This window comes from Malus domestica, chromosome 16 (genome assembly GCF_042453785.1).
Source record: "Malus domestica chromosome 16, GDT2T_hap1".
Lineage (NCBI taxonomy): Eukaryota > Viridiplantae > Streptophyta > Magnoliopsida > Rosales > Rosaceae > Malus > Malus domestica.
In genome coordinates, this window is record NC_091676.1 from 11,624,505 (window position 1) to 11,642,720 (window position 18,216).

General features: G+C 36.6%; 3 protein-coding genes, 1 non-coding gene and 1 pseudogene across 5 annotated transcripts; 4 read left to right on the top strand and 1 right to left on the bottom strand.

The window, feature by feature from the left end:
• Positions 1–2,691: 2,691 nt before the first annotated feature.
• On the top strand, positions 2,692–2,885 carry LOC114822355 (U2 spliceosomal RNA). The gene has a single exon (XR_003770432.1). It is a non-coding gene; the product is annotated as a U2 spliceosomal RNA (small nuclear RNA).
• A 1,387-nt stretch (positions 2,886–4,272) lies between these two features.
• LOC103403537 (uncharacterized) lies at positions 4,273–7,446 on the bottom strand. 2 transcript variants are annotated; one of them, XM_008342378.4, is made up of 11 exons: positions 7,145–7,446; positions 6,858–7,052; positions 6,618–6,764; positions 6,205–6,341; positions 6,027–6,096; positions 5,667–5,757; positions 5,419–5,488; positions 5,204–5,299; positions 5,011–5,110; positions 4,787–4,944; positions 4,273–4,617 (listed from the first exon to the last, which is right to left on the bottom strand). In XM_008342378.4, exons 1-11 carry the CDS (start codon positions 7,200–7,202, stop codon positions 4,468–4,470), a joined length of 1,272 nt encoding a protein of 423 aa, XP_008340600.1. In that variant the 5' UTR covers positions 7,203–7,446; the 3' UTR covers positions 4,273–4,467. The 2 variants fall into 2 exon arrangements, with proteins under 2 accessions (XP_008340600.1, XP_008340599.1); XM_008342377.4 differs by having other exon boundaries at positions 6,858–7,058; positions 7,145–7,315.
• Positions 7,447–7,624: 178 nt separating this feature from the next.
• LOC114822356 (U2 spliceosomal RNA) lies at positions 7,625–7,808 on the top strand (annotated as a pseudogene).
• Positions 7,809–10,911: 3,103 nt separating this feature from the next.
• LOC103403538 (receptor-like protein kinase ANXUR1) lies at positions 10,912–12,788 on the top strand. Its single transcript, XM_008342379.4, has one exon. It carries the CDS (start codon positions 11,264–11,266, stop codon positions 12,596–12,598), a length of 1,335 nt encoding a protein of 444 aa, XP_008340601.3. The 5' UTR covers positions 10,912–11,263; the 3' UTR covers positions 12,599–12,788.
• Positions 12,789–17,385: 4,597 nt separating this feature from the next.
• On the top strand, positions 17,386–18,106 carry LOC103403637 (TPD1 protein homolog 1B-like). Its single transcript, XM_008342481.1, has 3 exons — positions 17,386–17,431; positions 17,561–17,617; positions 17,805–18,106. The coding sequence occupies exons 1-3, from the start codon at positions 17,386–17,388 to the stop codon at positions 18,104–18,106; spliced, it is 405 nt and encodes a 134-aa protein (XP_008340703.1).
• Positions 18,107–18,216: the final 110 nt, after the last annotated feature.

The window sequence follows — 18,216 nt, forward strand, 5'->3', positions numbered from 1 at the left end:
ACCTAAATTCACCCAGTCTGACAAAAAAAAAAAAATCACCTACTTCCCACAAATTTCTTCATCCCAACTTCCTACCTAATCATGTACATGAAAAAAATAACTTAAATTTTTTTCATTGTTTGCACAGCCAAAGCAAAATTTATGAATCCGTCATTGGTCTGTCGAACCCCATTTATTCGAGAAGTGTAACACAATAATTATAATATTTCACAGAAGAAATTGGTTGAGCACAACAACCCAAAGTACTAAACTTTGGAGCATAATAGGTGACTAGAAATTGATCCCGTCCAAAATCTGCTCGGTCATGCAAATTTTAGTCCAAGACAAACCTCATAAGTCAAGTTTTGAAGTCTGATTAACCAATTCTTAATATCCTAAACAACATAGTCGTTTTTGGCGTGTGAAATAAGCGTAATCCATTTGACCATACCAAGGAAGGCATGTGAATACTTTATATCGATCCTCAAAGTCAGCAAAAGAACAAGTAGGCTATTTTTAGTGGTTGATCACTATTTTTTGTTTGTTTTTGCTATTTTTATTTTAACTTCATGTGTTTGCTAAGAAACATGTTTATGACATTCCTCTTCTTGCTGTGTCCGCTCCCCTCGGTCTTGTAGATTTTCTCCTTTGTTTGCGCATAATGGTAAAAAGCGATTCCAAAATCGTTATTGATTATATTATAGGAAAACTAACGAAAAGTTCAAAAAAATTTAATTTTTAATGAAAAGTCTTTTTTAAAGGTATAGTGAATAGTGACAGTTAAAGGTAAAAATGTGGTTTTTCGTTAAAAGTGAATAGTACCGGGAGTGTTTTGTTAAAACTCTCTTCTATTTATGATATGCTTTATTTTCTGGCCTATTTACATAGTTATTCGAGATATTTAAAAATTGTGCCATCGGTTCTTAGAGGCTTTTCTAAAAACGAGAATTTTGTTACCGACGCTGTTACAAACTTATGTCAATGGCCGTAGTTCTCCCCATGTGTGGATTCACACTATCACTCCCTTTGCTTTCCCTGCTTTGGGTTTTTGACCAACTTGGACAAGGTTGGATTAGAGGCTTTTATATTTGACACTAGTAGAAATCTTGGCATCCCACAATGTTTCAATGTGTGCCCATTTCCACTTAGACACCTTTTTAAAGGTTTCAAATGCTCATCGGACCAATCATAGAGGATGATAAGTATTTGTCACACTCGATTGTTGAAGCTACTACGTCTCACATCCGCCGCGCCACATCCGTAGCCCATAGACTTTGATTATGGGCTACGAAAATGATTGAAAGGCAGAAAATTCATAATCGTTAGAAATAATTGAAGTAATAATCTATAATCTTTAGCTCAATTGAAACTTTGTGTGAAGTTTCAGATTCTCATTAACTTTCAAGTATACTTTACAGGGGATTTTATATACTAAGGGGTCTACAGGGTAAAGAGAGTTGGTAGCAGCTATACAGTATAATAAAATACAAAACCCTAAACCCCTTAAACCCTAACTGTTTACACTTTGGTCCCTCAAATTAAAAATTCATGAACATTAGTCCCGAACTTGTTATAATGTTGAGCAACGCTCCTTTTGACTAATTCCGTTAAAATCCCAATCCATTTTTGGCCCATTTAAACTCTTTATTTTTTGGTGGAGTTTCTAACGATGTTACTCATAAGGTCATTGCTCCACATTGTGATATGTTAGTAAACAAGACTCATGAATTTTTAGTTAAGGGACCAAAGGTCCAATGTGTCACTAATAAAAAATAAATATGTTAATCAACACTTAATAATAATCCAACTGGTAGATGAAAAGGGAAACACATAGACAAAAGTGAACCCAAGGATTTCAATTGATTTGAAATTAGATCTAAACTTTGTATTGCGCGTGAGAAGAAAAAAAATACAAGTTGTGGGTTTGTACATCAGAGAGATTTTTCAATGTGCTTAGAACAAATAACAGTACGTCAAATGTTATTCACTTATTATACAAGTATAGGGAAGTTTTTTATTTTTTATTTTTTTCAAGTTTCACTCCATTTGTATATTAACATATGACATAAGTGCTCATATTCCGAGCACACCAAAAAACATCTCCGTATTGAGAAAGGAACAAATAAAAACGAAAATATCCTTCACATTTAGAGTCGTAAGTCAATATACCAGCACTTGAGGCAGAGATTAGCGAATCCACCAAATCACAAAGCCCAACCTGTGTTGTGCCTTTGGCATTTTCTAGCAAGAGCAAAACATCAACTTTCTGAAAGATATCAAACTAGTGCAGATTGAGATGGTTCCGGCATGTTTCACCACAACAATGATTGGCATTCAGCAATCTCTTCAACGATTTAGAAGCATAAACTTGTCAAGGAGCAGAAAGCTTTTGAAGATCCCACTTCCCCATTCAATTTCTTGTTTCGAGCTATATCCTTCAAACCAAGCCAGGGAAGAAACTCAAAGATGATGCAGCCAGAACGAGGACGAGAAAATGGGACTGGTTGATCTCATGGATCAATCCCATGTCATGTTAAATTCCTGGTTTTTGGTGATAAGATGTAGTTTTGTGGTCTGAAAGCTATAAGATGTTGTTACCTTAGAGTACGAAGTCAGAACAAGAAAGCACGATTCTAGTCCCACATCGACCAGCTGAATAATGTAGGGGAGTTAAGACGTGTATAAAAGAGAAAGCCCAAGAATGGCAAAAGCATACCTTTCTCGGCCTTTTGGCTAAGATCAAGTGTAGTATCTGTTCTTATCAGTTTAATATCTGATACGTGGACCAATGGTCCAGACGATATTAAATTAATTTTTAAGGGGGAGGGTTCGCTACAGTAGCTTGCTACTGGGATCCTCGCGGGTCGCCTAAGCGTTGCACTACTGTTCGGGCAGGCGCACCCCACCAATCCAAGTCCAAATTAAAGGTCCAACCCAATATTTTAGTAAGTGTATGAATATTACGTCAAAAACATTTGTTTAATTAAATTTATTTGTGCTTAGGCTGGCGCACCCCACCAAACCAAGTCCAAACCCAATATTTTAATAATTGTGTGAATATTACGTAAGAAATAATCGTTTAATTAAATTCATTTCTGCTTGGTCTGGCGCACCCCCACCAAACCAAGTCCAAATTAAAGGCCCAACCTAATATTTTAATAATTGCGTGAATATTACGTAAAAAATATTCGTTTAATTAAATTCATTTACCAATATTGGTAAGGTGGGTAAATTACACTTTCATATCTCAGGTTTGGGGTCCATTTCAACCTCATACAACAACTTTAAAACATTTCATTTTCATACTTCAAGTACTATTTTATTTCAATATAATACATCCGTTAGATTTTCCATCAATTAATCCGTTAAATGCTGACGTGGCTGCCACATTTGTGCCACGCAGTTGCCAAATATCTGCCACGTGGCAAATAAAATATTTTTTTAATTTTTTTTAAAACCTGAATTTTCTCAACAAAAAAAAAACCCAGATTTGCAAGAAGAAGAATAGGGAGGAGAAAAAACAAAGAATAGGGACGAGAAAAAAAAAATTGTCCCCCACCCCACCCCACCCAACGACCCAGAAGAAGAGGGAGGAAGAAAAGACAAAAAAAAATTTGTCCCTAACCCCCCTCCCCAACCCCAGCGACACAAAAGAAAAGAAAAAGAAGAAGAAGAGGGAGGAAGAAAAGAAAAAAAAAAAAAATTTGTCCCTCCCCCCCAACCCAACGACCCAGAAGAAGAAGAAGAGGGAGGAAGAAAAGAAAAAAAAAAATTGTCCCCCCCAACCCCAACGACAAAGAAGAAGAAGAAGAGGAAGAAGAAGAAAAAGAAGAGGAAGAAGAAGAAGAAGAGGGAGGAAGAAAAGAAAAAAAATATTTGTCCCAAACCCCCCCCCCTCCAACCCCAGCGACAAAGAAGAAGAAGAAGAAGAGGGAGGAAGAAGAGAAAAAAAAATTTGTCCCTAACCCCACCCCCCCAACCCCAGCGACAAAGAAGAAGAAGAAGAAGAGGGAGGAAGAAGAGAAAAAAAAAATTTGTCCCTAACCCCACCCTCCCAAAGAGGGAGGAAGAAAAAAAAAATTATTTTTTTTGCCACGTGGCAGACATTTAGCAGCCACGTGGCACAAATGTGGCAGCCACGTTAGCATTTAACAGATTAATGGATGGAAAATCTAACGGATGTATTATATTGAAATAAAATAGTACTTGAGGTATAAAAGTGAAATGTTTTAAAGTTGTTGTATGAAGTTGTAATAGACCTCAAAACCTGAGAGACTACTGTGTAATTTACCCTTGTTTTTACAACCGAAAAAAAGTCAATATTTACTTCAAATTTAACTCTGTGGTGCCAGGTTTAAAGGTGTTTACAAGTAGGAAAGGCTTAATGCAGTAAATTCAACACGTAATTTATAAAGTAAATGGTTGATACGATCTGCGGATGACCTTACACAAAATTTAGAATGTAGAAGCCAAATGCTAGCTTATTGCTTAAGTATTTGCTGGAAACGGATTGTAACATTTGACAGTTCCTACCAAAGAAAGTGCCTCTCTGAGTGCCTTAAGGAGATGCTCTGGATAAACCTCAATACTGGCGATGCCATGCTGTGATTGCATATAGCTCAGGATTCTTCCAACAATCTGAAAGAAAAAATAACCCTATCATTGAATGCGTATAAAACATAGCCATAAGGGCAATGTGTCTTGCAGTCGGAACAAATTATGTTGCAAAGCTTTTAAGCAAATCGCGAAAATTGGATTTGATCTGTTCCGAAGGTAGATGGTTGGATTTGGATAAAATAAGACCGACCTTTCGTGCATAGCCACCATAAGCAACACCACTAATCATTGGATGCAGTGAATTAGGTGATCCAGTTGTATTTGGGAAGGATGCCGTTTGAAAAAGTCCGACTTTCCTCAACCCATCAACGGTGTGAGCATTGGTGCCACCCGCCAATTGAAGAAATCCTGCCATGTCAAGGGATTAAACAAAACCATAGCTGAAACACAAAAAATAGCAGATTAAGTACAAACCACAAGGTCTTTCTTTTATAGCAGCCAAACGAAGAGCAAAAGCAATCGATTCTCTTGTGGCACCTCGGCCAATATCTCCACTCATGGGGCGGCCATCCAACTGCAGTTCTCAGGCGGTTATTCATATAGGTAGAATGCCAAAGGAACTGATTTAGGTTGTGATGACATCTCTTATAAATAACAGGAGCCACACCTGCCATAGATTGAAGCAACACAGATCTGGTTCCATAACTGAGTACATAGCATTCATCGACGATACAGTTGATTCCCCATTATCAGGCAAGCTAACCTGGACATGATGAAAATGATTACAGAACCCCAAAGAAATCTTTTAAAAGACACTCGACTAGTTTTACGACTAAATAGTCCCTGTGAAATTAAAACAGCAGGACTACGTGACACACTTACTGCTGCTAGTCGCAGACACTTAACCGAATCACCCAAGCCATCCCAAAGTTCTTTAAATGGAGCAATCTGCCTGCAGAAATTAAGGCTTAGCAAAGTGTGACTACCTATGCTTGAATTAATGTTGAAGTTTTGAACTCAATTAGATTAAAGTGCATAGAACATCCATAGAAGTAGTAAAAGTTCTTCCCTCAATCAGCTTAATAGTAGTTAACATGTATGCTTACTTTTCAATTATTAAGAAACTGTACCTTCCAGTTGTATGAATCTCTAATGCATCAACATCATTTCTTCTGAGAAGTTCGGAGGTTGCATAAGCATCTCTTACGTACGAGGACACTCCTATATATCAATTTGCGTGGTTTTGTTAAAAAGGATCAATCTGGAAGGAAGAGAGGCAGCATAAAATATGCACATTGTCATATAATGTTTCCTTACAAAATTTTGACATGGCTCCCTGAAAACTGTCATTTGTTATACTTATTTTATATGTCAAGCTTATATTTAGATGTACAATATTGAACTTCATGTATTCTACTCACATAGATGATTAAAACTTACGCTGAATATGTATAAAGTTTTGCATACTGTTTTGTCAGTGTGGTACATACTTATTTTATCGTAGGGGCATACTGGAATGCAGCGGCCGCAGCCATAGCAGCGTTCAGTTAGAACTCCACCCTGCAAATTCAATTAAAAGTTTTAGAAGGTGATCCTTGATGAACATGTACAAAGATGTAGAGAAGCTTCATAACATTAATATGGTAAGAAAATAAAGAAAACACAAACCTTAAATGTTTCAGGTAAATTGGTTCCATAGAAGAACTGTCCTGTTGATTTTTGAGCCCCCAATGATATTGCATCAGCAGGACAAACTCTCTCACAAGGCCGTGAACAGTCAAGTGGACAATCCTCTGGATCAAACTCTGCTTAGATGATGGTAGTTAGTTCGGTTAGATATAAAAAGTTGCAGGTAAAGGAAATCAAACCAAGAAAGCATCGTGTTTGTGACAGCTGCGGTAAGATTTTACAATCACAAGTTATGATGTACGAGTTCTACCAAACCACATAAAAGTGTGCAAATTTCACTCCTTGCAAGGTCGCTTTAACTCCCGGGATGCAGAACTTTAACTTCACATCCTCACAATCTCATAGCAATGCCTATCATGCTAAATAAAGTAACGAAGATAGCGCTTACATACCGGCCTTGCGAAAGTGAAGATCTTCGTCATCATTAACGCTGATCATCACCCAAGGCCTCGGAAGGGGACAAATCCCAATTGCAGCATCAATCCCCTCGTTCACTGCACTCACCACTGACACATCCGCCGCACAGTCTATGCAATCAACTACAACAGTTCATCAACAAATTAAACTCAATCAATCCAATCTCTAATCTCAATTGGTCAGCAAAAAATCAGTAAAAAGTTTTAATTGATTACCTCCTGCAAGAGTGTAAACCAGAGAAAGATTCCTGATATCAACCGCATCCTCGAAGCTTGCGCCGCAGATGAGCTTGACCCAGTTGCCATTTTCAAGAGATTTTGCTGGAGAGGAGGTTTTTGATGGAATCCCAACAGTTTTTATGAGATTCTTCACTTCTTCAATGCCTTTGCTGCTTGTAACCTTCACTTTGGCTGAAACTTTTAGCACAAAAAGTAACTGTTAGAGAGAGAGAGAGAGAGAGAGAGAGAGAGAGAGAGAGAGAGAGAGAGGAGAGCGAAGAGACCTTGGTGTTGGTGGTGAGGAGAAAATGAAGCACTGCAAAGGAAGCTCAAAGCCATCATCTCAGATATCCATTAACGGATAATTGTAGCAGAATTTTGGCGGTTTGGAAAATCCCAAGAAGTTGTCAAGGCTGTTGGGGGCAATTTGGGTTTTCAACATATTTCTCAAGACGGTAAGTTGAGCCATATATTTTCACTAATTTCTTTTTTTTCCTGGGATAATCTTAGAGCTGTGTTTTTTAAAATTGTAGACCGAAGGGATTGTTTGATCTTGTAAGCTTAATCCATTTGCTGTTCTGTTTATTCTTTGATCTTATAAGCTTAGTCAATTGGCTGAGGAGAGGCTTTAAGTGTACTTGCGTTCAAGTACAAGGACAGAACATGAGTATTTCGAGATAGTGTATTCGAGTCCACATCGACCAGCATAGCATAGTAGGAGAACGAAGCTGCTATAAAAGCGAATTCCCGACACTGAGTTAAGCATACCTTTCTCGGCCTTTTGGCTAAGATCAAGTGTAATATATGTTCTTATCAGTTTAATATCTGATACGTGAATCAATGGTTCACATGATATTAAGTAATTTTTTTAGGGGGAAGGGTCTATGCTACTGGGATCCTTGTGTGTTGCCCAAGCGTTGCATTATTGCTCGGGCTGGTGCACCCCACCAAATTCAAGTGTAAGTTTTTACAGCCTAACAAGTTAATGACATTCAATCCGTGACTTGTTCTTGTAAGTACATCTTTAAACTCTCTCTCCCGATGCCAGCTCGTATCTGCTTTGAGATTCTCTTCCTTTAAATTGGCTAGAGGTTTTGCTTCTTAATTCTCACACAAGGTCTCAAAAGTCTCAAACCAACCATGAACCATTTTGGTTTGTCACTTGTATATATTATCCCCTTTTATTTCTGAAACTGAAGTTCTAAGATTCTGATTCCCAACCGAAGCTAAGCCGCCACCATAACCACTGTACTTCCTACCCCTCTAACACCCATTGGCTTTTTGTCATACAACAACTTATATCCTTACGAATTATTGCCAAATGCACATGCAGTACTAGCATATTACACTTAATAAAACGATAAGGGGCCTTGACTTCCCCAGAGCAAGATTGACGCTATAACATTCTCAAACATCAGCTTGGTATGTCACAAATCTTTCCAGTTCTTCCAGATGGAGAGATATAATTCAAGTCCCCAGATTGCCTTGCGACTTTAGCAGGAAAATAGTCGGTAGGGTAGTTAAAATTTCCATGGTACATCTTTGTGTCACTGTCAACAGAAGCCAGTACTGAGGGACACAGATAGCGCGCCATGGATAAAACCTTTTCTCCAAATCTCAGGCTGCCGCCATCCTTTCATCAAAATCACATGCCCTTTTTTGTAGATTCACAGGTTCAGCCATCTACACTCACCCTTGTGCACGCTTTTGCCGTTTGTAAAAGTTGAACATCCCATTGTTTGATTCTTTAGGGAGAGAGCTCATCACAACGGTTTGCTATTGGAGCTTTTTCACATCATCCAGGTAGTTGCGGAGCCAGCATGGGATCATTGGTTACCCTTGACCCTAATAACTTAAAAAACTTCATGTAAATTTGTTTGTGTATTGTACATGACCCTTATAAACAGCTAAGACAAACTAAATTACAACCTCTTTTTTCTACTTGTTCTATCACATTTGTCTTCATTTTTTTTTTCTTGTGCGATCTATTGTGCGTACCATGTGCTCGATGAAATACCTTAATTAAAAAGCCTTGACAACCTTCAATATTACTCTACAATATCATGCACCCACCCTCTACAAGCTACAAATAATAGTAGTTGTCAACATATGTTGGCATAAACTTTCGCTATATGTTGACATGAATTTGCAGATTCCTACTAGGTGCTCAATAAAATAGCTCAATAAAGCATTTTTAGTTGATATTATGAGCTCATTATTTAAAAATCCTAGCTTCACTCTGCATCCAGGCGTTGCACTGCTGCTCGGGCCCGGCGCACCACACCAAATCAAAGTTCTAATATTTCCCCGCATATTTGTTCGATTTATTGCTCAGTTTTTGCCTACTTTCAACCTAATTTACTTAAAGCCCGTTATCCTTCTTTGTCCATGATAAAATAAAATAAAAAGAAACAAGTTCTCAAAGCAAAATTGAAAAAAGAGGAAGCTTTGATCATCGAGAAACAAAATAGAAAATTGTTGAGGGTCAAGGTTAGGTTTTCAGGTTGATATGACCAACCTAACTAGCTACTAACTTAATTTGTTTGCTAAATTTCAATACAAATTCTCTACACAACGAAGAACCCTAACTAGTACTGATTATGCAAATGTTTACATTAATTTGTTTGCTAAATTTCATAGAAGTGACAATTCATGAAACGAGCGGTAAAGAGATCGCCTGTTAAAGGTTCTAAGTAGTGAATGATGGAAGGAGAATAGAAAACAAAATAGATTCTCATCCTTCTCTGAGGATCCATTTTGGTACATAAGGAAGGTGCAATTGGTACATAGACTGCACAACCAAAGACACGCAGATGCAAAATGTCGAGCTTGTATCTAGTGACCAACTGAATAAGGATAACATTAGAGTCCTAATTGATTTTGATTTCTTGTCTAACCAATAAGGCTTCTTGATTAGTTACACATAATAAGGACTCCAAATCTTAATTAAACGAGATTGCATAAGTTCCTCAACACCAATTAACTCATTGACCAAGTTAATTGATTGCCAAGAAATTAGTAAGTCATATTCATTGATAGTCACAACCTTACAGCAGCCACCACTATCTTCACCACGCACAAAGAAGAACTGGAAGCGTTATGAGTCGAGAATTGGCGAATGAGAAAATGACATGAGTAGAAACAAGCTCCTTGACACCCTATTTGAATTTTTAGTCCTATTATTTGATAGGAGATTGCCCTCCTAGTATAATTTTAGATCATTGGGTTCCATATTATATGATCTATGTTTGAATTTTAGATATTGAGACAAATAATATTAATGTTGACCATCATATACCCAGTTGGTGGGTTTGTACAATTAAAAAACTATATCATATTCATAAGAGCAACGCTAGGTAGACCAACTTTTTAGACCATATTTGCAAACCATGTGATGTGTCCTCAATAGAAGCACATTAATCAACACTTAAGTAATAATTCAACAATCAACAATCACGTCATAAGGTTTAGAAAATATTGTTTAAAGAGATGGTTTCCCTAACCTTACCCTATCCATAACATATAATTTTTTATACATACATTGTTACATCCTAACACTTAATTTAATTAGTAAGCATTTTCTTTCTATTGTTGAAAGAGATTTCTAGCTCGAATCATGCATTCTCTTATTAAATAAATAAAGGGAATTGTTATTGGCACTCCAAAAATCTCATTCTACACTCCAAACTTTCTATATTTGGAAAAAAAAATACACTTGTGAGGAGTGTAAAATGAGATTTTTGGAATGTTAATAACACTTCCCTAAATAAATGAATATATCAATAATATGTGTGGAAAAGTTTAGGTGTCATGATGATACAATCCTTTATATATTTCTATAGCACATATTACGTGATTCCAAGTGATAAAGAAAAAAATGTTTCAAATATGAGTTCTTGAAAATATACAAACCTAAATATGCAAAAGCATCTACAAACCCAAAATAACATCTGGGACGGTCAATGCCAATGATAATTTAGCGATTTCTGCGTCTTACCGTTGTTCTCCAACGGATAACGACCTCCTATCTCAACGTCCCCTACACCCCTGGGACAAGCAACACACACAATCAATTTCCAAAGGATGAAAGAAAAAACAAAGATACAGCAAAAATGAAAGCCAAACAATGCTGGATTTGTAATTCTTGCATCACTTCTTAGAATTTCCCAGTATAATTTTAACCTTTCTTTGAATTTTAGCTAGAACACCGCATCCGAATTTGATAGAAGAAGAAACATTATAAAAAATCAAATTTCTTGTACAGGAAGACGAACATTAGATTAATTTTCACCCATTTTTTTTCCATATTTCCAAGTTTTCCTGTACTCTAACACAATAGACCTTCTTCCTCCCTGACCACTAACCGCTCAAACCCCATCTCAAAAGAGTTTCTCTTTCCAGCAATGATCCACAAATCCCACATTTTGTTTCCTCTGGTTTTGTTATCCTTGTTCTCATCAAACACCATTCGTGTTCGAAGCCAAGGCTCCGACTTAAAGTCCCATATAATTTCCTGCGGCTCATCTGCCGAAGGGGAAACGGATTCGGATGGCCGGAAATGGACAACGGATTCTACGTACCTCGCCTCCTCTGACAACACGAAGACTGCAGAAGCGGGGTACTATGACCCTGCTCTGCCATCCAAAGTTCCATTCATGACAGTAAGAATCATGAGCTCTGCAACATCCTACAAGTTCTCTGTCCCATCAAGCAAACGCCTGTTGGTCAGGTTCCAATTCTACCCAACCACCTACAACTCCGTAGATTCCTTCAACGGGGTTTTCGACGTCTCCGCCAACGGGCTCTCCCTGCTTAAAAATTTCAGCCCTTTCATCACAGCCTTGGCCCTCACGCAGGCTTACATCATAAGAGAGTACTCAATCGTTCCTGTCCAGTCCGGCACTCTCAACATCACGTTCACGCCCTCCACAAAGCGCGAAAAAACATTCGCCTTCGTGAACTCACTGGAGGTTATCCCAATGGAAGAAATCTTCAAGCCGACCGACTTGATCGGATTCCGCGGCCAAACGGTCGACGTCCAAAACTCCTCCCTCCAGACAATGTACAGGCTAAGCGTCGGAGGGGATTACATTCCTGCAATCAAGGACTCCGGACTCGCACGAACATGGTGGGACGACTCACCGTACCTACTAAATGCAGCTTACGGGGCCTCGTTTTTCAATAAGACTTTTCTCGGGGTGTCAATCGAGGCTCCTGCCAATGTCACCATCAAACACACGAAGGATGTCCCCGAATATATTGCTCCTCTAAATGTGTACAAAACTGCGAGATCGATGGGACCGAACCCTCAAGTCAACGTGAAATCCAATCTCACTTGGGTTTTTCAGGTGGACGCAAATTTCACCTACGTCGTTCGGTTCCATTTCTGCGACTTTCAAAACACACTGGGGAACCAGAGAACGTTCGATATATATCTCAACAACCGAACGGCGGAGGAGACGGCAGATGTGATCCAGTGGGCCGGGGGAATCGGAATCCCGGTTTACATGGATTATGCCACTCATATGAACGACAAAGACGGTGATGATCTTCTGTGGGTGGGTTTGCATCCGAGTCTGGCAACGCATCCGCAGTACTATGATGCCATACTTAATGGACTGGAGATTTTTAAGGTTAATGACACGGGCGGGAACTTGGGGGGTCCAAATCCTGTGCCTTCAAAAATGCTTCTTAAGGCAGACGCTGCAGCCCAGAGTTTACTGGCAGACGCTGCCTAGGGTTTTCAAGTGTTGGGTCATTTTCTGGAATGGACTCCAATTCTTTGATTCACTGGTTTTAATTCTAAATTTCGACAGTTTTTATTCTTATTTGTAACTTTAATTTGAGATGGTCGATTATTGTCTGAGTAAATTTTGAATGAGGTTTCACCCTAAATATAAGCTAACAATTATAGTGAATTTACGTAAATATCCTTTTGTCGCGTTTGAAAAGTCTCGAGACATACAAGTTTTGTAAATTTGAGACAATCACAAAATTTTGAGTGTCTGTAATTATTTTGGGTTTTTATTAACACTTGATTACACCACGTAAAATAAAATATAAAATAACTATTTAGGGTTATAAGATTTTTTTTTTAATATATTGTATGAATGCACCTTAAAATTTAGGGAGCTTTATATATAGAGATAAAAAATTTCACCATATTTCAAGAAACTTTACTAGTTTTTAAACATGTCAAGAAGAGATAAAAATATAAAAACAACTAAAGCCCAACTCAAAAACATGGAAACAATGTTTTAAAATACCAGTCATACCCATAAGGTTTTAGAGTTATTAATAAACTTATTCCTTCACAACTCCAACAAGATTAATATGTGCCATAAGCTAAATCCATCATCGACCATTTTTGCATAATCAATTCAACCCGTATTCGACTATTTTTGCAAAATCAGTTCAACTTATCCTTGACCATTTTGGCAGAACCAGTTCAACCGATCCTCGACCATTTATGCAGAATCTGTTCAAAATCGTCCTCGATAATTTTTGCAGAACCAATTCAACCCGTCCTCAATTAATTATGAAGAATCAGTTCAACCCGTCCTTGACCATTTATGCAGAATTAGTTCAACCCCTCTTTAACCATTTTTGCAGAATCAGTTCGACCCGTCCTCGATATTTATGCAGAATTAGTTCAACTCGTCCTCAACCATTTTTGTAAAATCAGTTCAATCTGCCTTCGACTATTTTTCCAGATCAGTTCGTCAGGCAGAATTAGTTCAACCCGACTATTTTTGCAGAATCAGTTCAACCCGTTAAACTCGTCATCGACCATTTTTGCATAATTAGTTCAACCCATCTTCAACATTTTTTTGCAGGATCAGTTCAACCCGTCATTGACCATTTTTGTAGAATCAGTTTCAAATAATTTGACCCTAGTAAAAGTTAGCTCAATAACACAACTGTTATAATCTAGGTAAATAGTGAACAAAGAGAGATATCCTTAAAGCCAAAGTAGAAGTCTCACTCCCTCATAAAAACCTTACAAAAAGAACAATAAATGCTATCTTAATTTTTCCAGTACTATGAACAATAAAAATGAACAAGAGGAAAATACAAAAAATAAAAGGAAAACTAATGAAAAGGGTTTGAAAACTTTGAGTTTTAATGATAAGGACAAAATAAAGGGTAAAGTGAATAGTATCAGCATTGACTTTTTAGTATAAAAATGTGGTTTTTCGTTAAAGTGAACAGTACCAGGTGCTTTTCGTTAAAGTTCCCAAAAATAAATCATTTCTCCATTAAGTTGTAAAAAAATAATAATATTGTTTGGTTTGTTTTACCAGATCAGAGCATGTGACAAAGAAATGTACTTAAATGAGTTTGTAATATTCATACGCATAGATACTTTACATCCATTAAGGGACAAAAACATTTCAATGTTTTTAATATTTCATATTCTAATTGGCATAGCAATATAGGATTACACTTGAATACAAGGCCAGTGATCTTGGAGACGATGGTAGCCTTGCGCTCATGCAAATTGGAATACTATATTGCTGTGCAAATTGGAATCTGATAGTAATTTCCTATATTACTATGCAAATGTTAATCTCACTCATGCTCGAGGGTGATAGTAATTTCCAGATCAGTTTTTACCCAAGCTTGTTCATTCAACTTTCTCTTTGTAATTGAACAAATAAGTCAAAAACTCCATGATTCAGAGAAAATCAACCAAAAACTTAAAAATTTCATATCAAAATATGCAGGGAGCTTCAAAATTGCAAAGCTTACCGTAGCGATCAAATTGGGAGGACGTGAAGAGTAGGAGAAAGTCTTTGGAGTTCCTGAAACTGATTTGGACAGAGACTTGAGTTAATTTGGAGAGGAGATGGTGAGGATGGAAGAATTGAGGTTGAGATGGCGATGAAGGGAAATCGGGTCAATTTTTTTAAGAGAGAGAGAAACAAGGGAGCAACAGATGAGTGAGATAATAGCATTTTCTCCATTATTATGTTTTTTCATTATCTCACTCCCCAATTCTTCCACAACTATGATTCTCTCAATTTCCTTCTTTTCCTACTTTTACTTATTAGATTCTGAACTCGATCCCATTATGCGATTAATTTATCTTTATCTGATCAAGAATGAATTATTAGCCTTGGAATGATTCGTATTTATTCAGGGCTTATTCTGACGTTTGGCAATTTTAATTTGCATAGGACTCAACCGAGCCACACATGCACTTAATCCTCTCACAATCTTACTCCCATGATGACTCAGTTGAATCCTCTCTTGGGCTATAAGCCCACCGGTCTAAGGGATATTTACTAGAATTCTTAGCCTTTTCAACTCAGGTCAGCCCATTCTTGACCCAAACTGTTATTTTAGGCCAAAAAATATAGGCTTAAATGTCAAAGTGGTCCCTGTATTATAGTCATATGGCCAATTTAGTCCCCGTGTTTTTTATTTGGCTAATTTAGTCCTCGTGTTTGTCTATGTTAGCCAATTAAGGACATTTCATTCAATCTCTTTTAAAAAATTCATAAGAAAAATTATATGATATATAATTACCGTTTCTCTTTACAGAACAATGAAAGTCGATGAGAAATAACTTATAAAAGAGATAAAACTTCCAATCTGAAAAATGATTAAGGTTGTGACATAGAAAAGAGGGGGTAATGTTAGGGAGGAGGTCGGAGAGTTGGGAGGAGAATATTTTTTTTTAATTTTTAATTTTTAAATATTTTAAACAAATAAATAATTTTATAAATAAGTTTATAATCATTTATATATAAAAAAATTCATAAATTAGATGGAATATCCTTGATTGGCTAACGGAGATAAACACAATGACCAAATTGGACAAATTGAAAACATAGAGACGAAATTGACCCAATAACTAAAACAAAAGGACCATTTTAACATTTAAGCCAATATATGAATTATGTTATTAATGCCCTTTTATGGGCCATAAGCATTTAACCCCCTTTTCAATTAGCAAACAAGGAATTAATGCGCTTGAATCTTTATTTTCGGCCATAAGCATTAATGCACTTTGTTTTGCTATAGTTTAAACTAATTTATGTATAGAATTTAGATAAAACTAAAAATTTATAAATTGACATGAGAGAAATAAACTTGAAATTTAGATAAAAGTCAGAATTTATAAATTGACATGCATAAATTCCTTTGTTTGGATTCATAAACATAGAAATTTAGATTTTCAATGTGAAAGGAAAAAAAAACTTGAAATTTGGGACCTCCAATTCTCAAGTTTAAATTTCACATAAATAGGTGTCATTTCTCAATTTTTATGATTGAGAGTTTAAAAATAACAATTCCGTATTCAATTCCATTATTCTTTTAGGTTAACCAAATAAGAAATTCACAAATTATAGAAAATAAAATCCTGTCATTTTAATTTCCTCCATTTTAAAATTCTTTAGTTATCTTAAATTTCTTTATTCAGACAGAGTGTAAGAGAAATGCTAAAAGTGAGACTTTCCATAAATACTCTGGCACCTCATGTTTTTGACACAATATTTGACATGAAGAGTATCACTTTGAGAAAATCTCTTAACATTCCTCTTAAACTAAAATAATCGATATCTTAATAATTGTTTTCCTTTTTTCGGTCATGAGCAATATTTAACCAGTAAAGATGCATAGCATGTGAATTAATGGAAATAAAAAAACCACTAATTGAAGGGAACTGCCTAAAAAAGTAATCAAAACGCCCAAAATTTCCAAATAAAATTATCCTTGGAGTCCAAGTAAGGAAGCAAATCTCCGGAGTTGAACACAATCATACTAAATTGATTTGGAGCGAAAATCAAGATTCAATCTCATTAACAGAAGACCAAATCAGAAAAGTTTTGAAACCAGTGGAGTGCTAAGTAATTAATCTCCCTAATTGTTGAGGGAAAAAAAACTGATATAAACCAAGGATAAACAGTAGGACCCTAAACTCTTTAGCTATCCTCGACAACGCTTTCGTCCTCGATTTCTAGCTATTTTTCATTCAAGCACTTTCAGAATTCAAGTTTACAAGTTTTAAGGTCTCTTAGACACTATTTTTTTTTGCAATCTCCTTTATGTTTACTCTCGAAGTCTCGATCCGTCTGATTCCTGCACTTGGTTTGCATGCGGTTTAATTCTTTCTTGCACTATTAGTGGCTTCTCATGCATGCACCTTGTATTTGTTTAGTTTATATTAAAATAGCCGATATCCTATTAATTCTAAATCCATAAGAAGAAAAAAAAAGAATTTGAGGTTGAAATTTTTGATGATGAATGCATAAAAAAACCTTCTCCAAGAATATAGAGCAAATCTAATTCATATATGTCTTTTTTGGCCTCACTCTCCTTAGGCTACAGCCTTATTAGCTAGTACTTCGTTCAGTTATGTTCTGCATCTATAGTTTTATTGTTGATTGGTTTGTATCAAGCACTTTTGAAAAAAGCTACTTTCACGAATCTTGAGAAATCAACTTTGTTTGCAGGTTTTCTTCCTTGTTTGACTAAAGAAAACATCATGGCCTGTTCCCATTTGTGCTTCGCGTTCATGACGCTCATGGTTACATTCTGCAATGCACAAGGATTACATTCTGGTACTGCAACTCCCATCTTTGTTTAATTATACGTACGTACATATATGTGTGTGTGTGTATATATATATCTTCATATCAAGTTATATTTGTATAAGAGAGTCATTCCGTGACGTTTTTCCTTTTCTGCAGCAACAACTTTGCAATCCCAACATGCAAACTCAACCCACAGAAAGCTTTTGCAACAAGGTAAATATCAAATAACAATTTGGTATTGTTACCGGCACTTCAAAAATGTCATCTTGCACTATATTATAAATTTCTCTTCGATAGTCCATGACAATATAGTATGTTGTCTTCAGAAAATAAATCAGATTTTCAACTACTCTTGTTTAATTGTAACTTGCTACTTAATTAATTAGTCTTGATTTTGTAGCCAGCTGCAGAGCCGAAGAGATAAGCATCTCACAGACCCAAATTCCAGGAACTGGGATCCCAAAGTACGCAGTAGAGATTGTGAACACCTGCACTTCTGATTGTGCTCCTTCACAAATCCATGTCCACTGTGGTCAGTTTGCTTCTGCAGAAGTTATACCCAAATCCATCTTCACAAGGATCGCGGACGATGATTGCTTGGTGATTGGAGGAGAGACGTTGAAGTCGAACGATGTCATCAGCTTCACTTACTTCAACACCTTCAAGTTCCCCATTTCTTTTAAGTCTGCCCATTTTTGCTGAGCCCCAAACACTTTCAAGTGATGATATGATAAAGAGTTACATTTGTTGTCTCAGCTTTTAGTTTTCGAACCCTAGCTATAAGCTAGTATTTCGTTTCCGTTATGTTCAAA

Excerpts from the sequence above, each read along its gene's own strand:
- LOC103403537 (XM_008342377.4), bottom strand. The coding sequence starts at position 7,202 with ATGATGGCTTTGAGCTTCCTTTGCAGTGCTTCATTTTCTCCTCACCAC. Across the intron at positions 5,758-6,026 it reads ATGCCCCTACGATAAAATAA|GAGTGTCCTCGTACGTAAGA; the intron begins GTATGTACCACA and ends ATTGATATATAG. Across the intron at positions 5,111-5,203 it reads GTTGCTTCAATCTATGGCAG|TTGGATGGCCGCCCCATGAG; the intron begins GTGTGGCTCCTG and ends TGAGAACTGCAG.
- LOC103403538 (XM_008342379.4), top strand. The coding sequence starts at position 11,264 with ATGATCCACAAATCCCACATTTTGTTTCCTCTGGTTTTGTTATCCTTG.
- LOC103403637 (XM_008342481.1), top strand. The coding sequence starts at position 17,386 with ATGACGCTCATGGTTACATTCTGCAATGCACAAGGATTACATTCTG. Across the intron at positions 17,432-17,560 it reads TGCACAAGGATTACATTCTG|CAACAACTTTGCAATCCCAA; the intron begins GTACTGCAACTC and ends CCTTTTCTGCAG. Across the intron at positions 17,618-17,804 it reads CAGAAAGCTTTTGCAACAAG|CCAGCTGCAGAGCCGAAGAG; the intron begins GTAAATATCAAA and ends TTGATTTTGTAG.